The 8,915-nt window shown below is 39.6% G+C and overlaps 1 protein-coding gene across 3 annotated transcripts in view; it reads left to right on the top strand.

Annotated features, from left to right (window-relative positions):
• The first annotated feature begins 2,496 nt into the window (after positions 1-2,496).
• The window catches only part of LOC134804084 (tyrosine-protein phosphatase non-receptor type 61F-like), a 36,101-nt gene continuing 29,682 nt past the window's right edge, over positions 2,497-8,915 (top strand). For all 3 annotated transcript variants that reach the window (XM_063776994.1, XM_063776995.1, XM_063776993.1), the window contains exons 1-2: positions 2,497-2,810; positions 2,881-3,042. In XM_063776994.1, the coding sequence (XP_063633064.1) occupies positions 2,724-2,810; positions 2,881-3,042 (249 nt within the window). In that variant the 5' untranslated portion in view covers positions 2,497-2,723. The remainder of the gene's footprint in view (positions 2,811-2,880; positions 3,043-8,915) is intronic.

Raw genomic sequence — 8,915 nt, 5'->3', positions numbered from 1 at the left:
CTTGACAGAGTATATATAGGACCGTTTGTATCATGTTTGTGTCATGGTATGGCTGTCAGGCTGTCACAAAGACAAATAGAATGGCACTTGACTCTATATTCTTTATGGTAACTTATAATGTACAGCCAAAATAACGTTCACTCCAATAATGTCCGGCATGTTTATCAGAGTGTAATGGGGTTGGCCGGTGGAAGTTTTTAGCAGATGGCGCGATCATAGCTTGCCCCGTCAATCCCTAGAATTGTGTCAAATTTTTGTTTTTTTAATACCCTGGATGCCAGCTCTTTAAGCCAAATCTCATAGAAAAAGGGGCAAGCTATGATGGCGCCATCTAGGCAAACCTTTGACAGTTGCCAACCCCATTCTCAGAATAGGATAGACCCAGGAACCTAAATAGTGGAGTGTGCTCAAGCCATAAAAAGGTCAAATACGGCGTTCATTGAATAAGAGATTTCCTTTGATAGAGTCAATCTTTGTGTTCCTAAACTAAAATGTATTTAAGAAGTGGAGCCACCCAGATTTTTGGTGCAGGTGGGGGGTGGGGGGGTTTTAAGGGTCGGTGACGTCTGAGGTTAATATTGTTTTAAGTATAGGTTCTATGTCAAGTTAAGTATCATTTTCAACTATATCAAAGATGTAGACATATATTTCATCTAAATCGGTTCAGCCGTTATTGATTTCCCATACAATCTTACACCTTCCTTTTCACTTTTGAGAGATTTTTTTTTTAATAAAAAGAATCCTATGTTCTTTCCCGGGACTCAAAATATCTCAAAACAAATTTTATCTAAATCGGTTCAGCGGTTATTGGATCCCCATACAAATTTCCACCTCCCTTTTCACACCCTTAAGGGATGATTTTTGAGATTAAAAGTATGCTATGTTATTGTCTGGGACTAAAACTATCTCTGTACCAAATTTTAACTAAATTGGTTTAGCGGTTTAGGCGTGAAGTGGAATTAAAAAAAAGTATTTTTTTCATATTTTATGTGTTTTTACTTCGGAATGGTGTCATTATGATATCATAAATAAATTCGGCATCCCCGATTTATACGAAAACGATACCAAACTTGGCCTAGTAGCTTAAATAACATAGATATCAAGATCAAGTTGAGAGCCCCCACCCCCCTAAAAATTTACATCAAAAATCTCGGTGGCTCCAATTCTTAAATCCATCCTTGGGTCCTAAGGACCAATCCTGCCAAAGGAAATCTCTTGTTCACGCAACGCCGTATCCCACCCCCAGCACCTTCCGCTAGTACTCTGAATACAACACTTAAATAATATAAGTAGATATTGAATTACAGTAGTATATTGATATAACTACTAGAGTTAGACCAAGAATAGTGTGCAGCGGATATGATAGCCCACGCAGTGAAAGTGTTATTTTAAACGTCAAACTTCTATGAAATTATGAATTATAAATGACACTTGCACTGCGTGGGCTATCAAATCCGCTGCAGACTTTCTTTGGTCTGACTCTACCACAATGGTATATTTTTAATATTGGCAACATGTGCGAGTGAGACTCCGCGGCCCACTTTCGCTATCTCAAGTGGACCGTTTTCTCTATTCTGGTACGAACGTCTTTCTGGCTCGGTGATAAGGTTCAATTTAGTATGGCAAAAAAAGTGACAACTTACTCCACCTTAAAGCCATAACATACTATCGCACCACACCGCGACCTTGGTGCGGTGCGGAGCACGTATCGGTAGTGTGTAAGCTTTCCATCGCACATAATTATTATTAATAGTGGTGCGATGGGTGTGCACGTCGCATCAACTGACAAGTAATAAAAATACTGGTACGCATCGTACCAATTTTCCTAGTGTGTAAGCTGCGTCGCACCGTTTGACAGCGGGGCTACCGCGAACTACATTCGACGTGTTGCCTCTCTGTCGCACTTGTAAATTCGTACGTCAATGTGACAGGGAGACAACACGTCGAAAGACTCGAAAGTGGATCGCGGTAGACCCCCAGCTTTCATTTTCAGTGGAATGTCAAACGTGGAGTGTCCAAATGGCAGATAATTTTGCCCATTCCTTTTTCTTTTTAAATAAAGGTTGCGTGGTAGTGGCAACTGTAGCCACTACTAAGGCGATTTTACTTTGTTTTGATAACACCCGACGAATGTTTGAAGACTTTGAAGCATTCACAGAGTTGGTAGTCAGACCCAATATACATTCGTGGTCCCATAGCAACTGGACGGCAATGTAGCCAGTTGATGAAACAAAAATATGCAGGAACAATGTTTAAAAGAAACTGATTTGCAAAGAAAGGCCTTAAAATAGACAGTAAAAGAGTACTTAGAATATGCTTTTTATCGGTCAATGTCCCAAATTGTTTTTCTCTTTAATTTTATGTTATCCAAAATTGGACGCGTACAATCAAAACGTACATGACTTGGCTGAGCATTAACTCGGGACTCGTGAAAAGTTTGTCATTGGTCTTTGGTCATGTCAGCAAAAAGACTGGTGGTTCGTCTCGATCTCACTTATAAAGGGAAGGCCGTATGTAGTGCTCGCTCTGTTATTGTCCGCTGTTAACCGATAACTTCGTAGGTCTAATGCGACGCATATTTATGTTTATTTAGTTCGATCCGTACGGTAAATAAGTGGTAGATATCGCGCTCGGTTGTGAACTCGCCGGAGCAGCACCGCACGCGGCGTCCGGGTCTCACTTTGTTTCCGTACTATCCGTGTTTGAAATGATATAGTTCCACAATGAACGGGGATAGTATTACTGTTAGCGGTGTGGAGGCCGAATACACGGACATTGCGAACAGAAATGCGTGGGCTCTTGTGTATCAGGTAAGTTTGCGGCATCGGGAAATTGCCACGACGCTAGTGTTGTTTGTTAACCAATGGTGGTGTTTCGCAGAAAATCGGCCGGGAGTGTCACGCATACCCATACACATGCACCGAGGCGAAGAAGCTGGAGAATAAGCCGCTGAATCGGTATCGGGACGTGAATCCGTACGACCACAGCCGCGTCATCCTGAAGCGATGCGACAGGGACTACATCAACGCCAACTTAGTCAAGGTAGGTCGCAGAATTCTGTTCCAAATTCAAATTTGGTTTATGCGCTGTAGTTTTTGCGTGCGATTTTTGATTTTAATTAAGTTCATTGACAATGATTAATTAAATGCTCTGCTTTTATCAATTATTATATTTTTTAGGTAATGTAGGTTTATGTCCCTGTTACCAATTACAGAGTAACTTCAAGTCTTGAGCTCTGGCCCCAATTTCACATTGGTGACAGGTGCGACAATTGTAAAACATCACTGTTGCTGACGTCACAGGCATCCATGGGCTACGATTACCACTTACCATCGGGCGGGCCGTATTCCTGTTTGCCACCATCATTGTATTATTTAAAAAAACTTTATTATATCGGAAAAAAACAGATATTTATCTTGCAAAGTTTCTGACAATTGACAAATGACGATACTGATCACCAAATATAGTAAAATTTAACATCAAGAAAATCATTTTTACCACCAAAAATATTGTGAAATGATTACCATTTTTTTACATTTTGCTATCCGTTTAAAGCAAATGACACCAAACTAATAATTGCTAATCCAAAAATAGTAAATGATCACCAATATTAAAACTCCATTTTATTGTAAAATTATAACCAATATTTTTGTGCCTTGCTATCCTATTAAAGCAAATAACTCCAAATTAATCATTGTTAACCCAAAAATATTCAATAACCACCAAAATTTTTCCACATTTTAATTAAAAATGTCATGCAAACATTTCGTTATCCTATTAAATTAATTGATCCACTTTGTTACCTTTTTCTAGTAGCATTTCGTTTCTGTAAGGGTCGCAGTTCTAACATAACCTAACCTGTTCTGATAGCGCTTCGTTTCTGTGAGGATCGCAGTTCTTGTTATTATTATTTATTTATTTATAGCCTTATTTCAGAAAAGGTAATTTTTTTAATACTATATCTACAGTTTTTCTTAATCTACATTCTACGGTAACCGCTTCTGTGTGCCTTTGGGCAAGGGCCTCCCCCAATCTTCTCCACTCTTCCTTATTATGAACTAATCTGGTCCATGTTTTTGTGTTTGTCCTAAAGCCATGTCTTGGATTTCATCGGACCATCTTTTAAACTGCCTGCCTCTGTTTCTTTTGTGCCTTCTAGGCTGCCAGAGTGTTACAGTTTTACTCCATTTTTCGCCTCCTCTAATAGTATGTCCAGCCCACTTCCATTTCAGTTGTTTTGTTTTGTATGTAACATCAGTAAAGCCTGTTTTATCTCTTAAGTTCTTGCTACTTATTTTGTCTATTCTTCTTTTCTTTAAGATGCTTCTTTCCATGGCTCTCTGAGTTATGCTGAACCTTTTACATTGTGCTTTGGTGAGTGCCCACGTCTGGCAGCCATATGTGAAGATTGGTAGAATGCATGTGTTGAAGAGTTTTCTTTTGATGTGCATACTTATTTGGCTATTTTTCATGACTTCTTTCAGATACCAGTATCTCTTCCACGCGTTTCCAATTCTTCTGTCTATTTCCTTTGTTGTTGAGTCATGGTTGGATATTAATTGACCTAAATATATATATTCTGTTTCATACTCAATGGTGTTGTCATCTATTCTTATCTCTTTGGCATCCATACTATTAGTCATTGCTTTGGTTTTCTGGAGATTCATAGAGAGTCCGACTGCTTTACTAGCTGTGTTTAGTTGTGCGAGCATTTGCTGTAACCCTTCTGCTGTATTGGCGAAGACCACTATGTCGTGAAGGAACGCAGTTCTAACCTAACCTAACCCACTTTTCTAGTAGCATTTCTTTTCTGTGAGGGTCGCGCGTGACTGAATTGAGGATTAGGTCGGTCGAGCGCGGCGCGTGCGCGTGCGGTGCGAACATCGGAAAATAATCCATAGTAAAGGAAAATAAATAATCTCACAGAACATTTGTACCTATGTTTTATTTTATTTAAGATGTATGATAATACTTAGTAAAAAAATATCTGGGAGACCGAGCTTTGCTCGGAAAACATATAAAAACTCACAAATGCGCGTTTTCCTAGAGATAAGACCTACTAGATCAATTTATCGCCCTCGAAAACCCACATATAGCAAATTTCATCGAAACCGTTAGATAAACATATAAATAAATAAATAAACAAGAATTGCTCGTTTAAAGGTATTAGATTAGATACGTAGTAATTGTCTCTGTGTACATATAAACAATAGGTCTTGCGGTAAGTATGTGTTACTATGTGTTATGTTATGTGCATCCAGCAACAAAAACAGCAACATGTCGATGTACCGCTCTTTGTATTGAGCCTTAATTATAAAGTAACTTCCACATGCATATAAACGATGAACGATCTTCTTGCATGCATGTAGCACTGGATGCCATCCGGTTTGCATGGAAATGTTGTTTTCAACCATAGGCTGTTGCCTAAGGGCTCATTTAAACGATGCGAGAACTAGCATGCGAGTTTGATTACATTGCGGTATAGCGATAAGCGAGCGTAGTTCTGATAGTTTTGTCGCTCGGCTATAAAGCGAGTGTTCGAATGCGACGGGCGATTACTCGTCCTACTATGATAGTTTGACGTTTAAAATTACCGTATTTAAGGTTAATAAGGTCTACTGCCCTTAAAAATTTGTATGAAAATACAAGCAAATATCTGCCTTCATAAATTAAGTATTGTAACCTTAGACACAGATTAAAAGTAGGCACAGTGGAACCTCGATAGCACGAATCTGCTACCGAACCGGGTTCATGTCGAATTCGTTCACTGTGCAGGTGGCGCGTCTATGGAACGGACTTCCTTTCAACATAAAAAATGCGCCTAATAAGTTCGCTTTCAAAAAATCCGTACGTGCTTTCTTTGCTAGCAGAATGAAAAAATCTTAGTGTATTATTAGTTTCATAATATGTTTCGTCGTTATTTATATATATATATATATATAGGTATATAATATATATATGTACATATATATCATAGTATATTTGTATACGTAATTAATATGTTATTCGTAATTTATTGATTGTTTTTGCTGTTATAATTGTAGCACCGCTCACAATCTCTCTGCTTAGCCTTAAGGTTGACTGGTAGAGAATGCCTTATGGCATTAAGTCCGCCTTTTGTACTATAAGGTTTTCTTTTGTGCAATAAAGATTAAATAAATAAATAAATCTGAAGGGAAATGCCAAAAACTTCGTGTTAACGAAGTTTTTGTCGTGTAACGTCTTATAGAGGGCATAGACTTAGAGATGTTCTTTTAGGTTTTTGTTCGCCTTAAAGAGGTTTCGAGTTACAGTTACACGTGAAAAATTCGTGTTAGGGAGGTAGGTAATTAAGAAACGAAGAAAGTACAGTATTATTATTTTTTTCGAGTTACAGATGTTCGTTAGTAAATAACTTCGCGATATAGTGGTGGTAAAACAATACGACTACTTTTTCGAGTTGTAGAGCTTCAATTTCATTTTTCGAGTTATATAGGTAAAAAATGTAGGTACTGAATAGTCGTGAAGCCTTCACGACTATTCAGTACCTACATTTGTTGTGAATTTAAGCTTCGAGGCGTAAACTACAAGACTCGAGTCGCGACTTCTGAGTCTAGAAGCCTCGAACCTTAAAGCCTCGACCATATAAGCCTCAACTTAATAAGTTCGCGTTGCTGCTTACGAGCACAGAAACCTCGAGTCTTTAGGCCTCAAGCTTTAAAGCCTCCTAAGCTTTGAAGGTTTAAGTCTATAAGGTTTGTAGCATTTAAGTCTTAAAAGCTTTTAACAAATTAGATCTATGCCATATTTGATAGTTATACAGGATGCCCGTGAGGGACCCGAGAGATTTTAACAGCATAATCCTGAGGTCGTTAGAAGTAAAAAAACCGGCCAAGTGCGAGTCGGACTCGCCCACTGAGGGTTCCGTACTTTTTAGTATTTGTTGTTGTAGCGGCAACAAAAAGACATCATGTGATTCATGTGTAAAAATTTCAGCTATTAAAATATTAAATTTAAATTTATTTCGGTTCATGAGATACAGCCTGGTGACGTGACGGACGGACGGACGGACGGACAGCGGAGTCTTAGTAATAGAGTCCCGTTTTTACCTTTTGGGTACGGAACCCTAAAAGCTAGGTAGACCGGTACACCGGACACCGTCAAATTAAGGGTTAAAAATAAATACACAATAATACTTTCTGCCTATAACGCTCGTTGTTTGAGCTCTTAACGCTTGACTCAGGCCTTCGAGGTTCGGGGGCTTGAGCTTTCAATAGGCCCGAGTTTTTAAAGCTTGAGCTCTCTATGGAGCCCGAGTCTTAAAGACTTACTCTTAAGAGCTCATAAAAAGCTTGAGTCGTTAAGATTCTGAACCGTTTCTGAGCTCAAACCTTTAACGCTTGAGTCTTCAAAGCTTGAACCTTCAAGGTTTAAAAGTCTTCAAGACTAGTCTTTTAACAACACTAAATTTCCCTTCACGGTGAAGGGAATCGCTTGTTAGTTGTTACTTCGTCTTAGTGAGGTTCAATATTTCGAGTTATGGAGGTTTTTGGCTTTGAAGGGAAGGACATGGCATATTATTTCGTTTTAACGAGGATTTCGCCTTATTGAGGTTCGACTTATCTAGGTTCCACTGTAATGATACTCGCTTAGGCGGGGCGGTCGACGCAACTAGGAACGAACAAACTTTTGTATGGAGGACTTATAGCCGCCATCACACATCATCATCGTCGTCTGAGCTAGACAACAATGATAGGTAGTTCAAGAAAATGATTGTTTTAAATTCTTAACAAATACATGCACTCAAATCAACGCTGTACTGTAGAATGATTGCTAGTTGCATGGTCTCTCCGACCGCCAAGCGAGCATCGCTTAGCGAGTACCGCTGAGCGATTTTTTCGTTGATAGCTTTTATCGCTGCGAGTAAAGAGAGTCCTCGCCGGCAGTGTGAACAGCCAGGGATCAATTATTAATATATCTCTCTCTCTTTTACCGACACGGAATCTCTATTTTTTGTTTGTTTCTTGAGCGAGAAAATAGACGATAGCTTATCGCTTACTCGCCCTTGGTAGGACTAATGCCCAAAACTGCTCGAAAGCCACACTGCTTACGAGTAGTTTTTGCTTTTAGGCAACAACATCTTCGCAAACTTAGAGGACCAAACGGAGATGCCATGTCTGTAATTTTCGGTACAAAGTAGTCTGCCGATTTTTGCAGGGGAGGGGCACGTCAAATGTATACGTAACGTACAAATAGCCATGTCAGATAAACGTCAGTCCATACAATGTGTATGACCATTGGTCGAAAATAGTTTCGACAGAGGGGAACGCCTATGCAATGCCTATCGCAAATGTACTTAACTAGATAAACAGTAGAAATAGGAAATATGACGTCAAATATTTACCTTTCTATCATATCAGCCTTTTTTCGAGCTACTAATTGCCAGTAATTGCTTTATCCCTTAAAGTTTTGTTTGAAGTTCACGTACCGTTATCTTCTTAGTCGGATACTTGTCAGAGCAGTCGTGGTCATTGAGGTCGTTGTACGGCCTTTTTTGTAGTTTCCCACCACGCTTCTCTATTTATTGCATTCCGCACGCACAGATTTAAAGGTGTCGTCGGTGATATCTGTCCATCGCATTGAAGGCCGCAATCTGGATCTTGTGCCATCCACTCTGCCCTGAACAACAAGCCTCTCCATGGCGTCGTCTTCCCTGCGCGTATCGTGACCGTAGTAGCTAAGGATACGAGAGTGAACGATTGCCGAAAGTCTTTGTGTAACCTTGAGCTCCCGGAGAATGCTAATATATCCATTAGTGCGACGCTGACTCCATGATATCCGCAGCATCCCTCTCCAGCACCACATTTCCAAAGCATCAATGCCGTTCACTCTCCCTTACTGTCCACGTTTCAGCACCGTAAAGCAACACTGGGAAA

This window comes from Cydia splendana, chromosome Z (assembly GCF_910591565.1).
Source record: "Cydia splendana chromosome Z, ilCydSple1.2, whole genome shotgun sequence".
Lineage (NCBI taxonomy): Eukaryota > Metazoa > Arthropoda > Insecta > Lepidoptera > Tortricidae > Cydia > Cydia splendana.
This window is presented reverse-complemented; position numbering and strand designations above follow the sequence as displayed.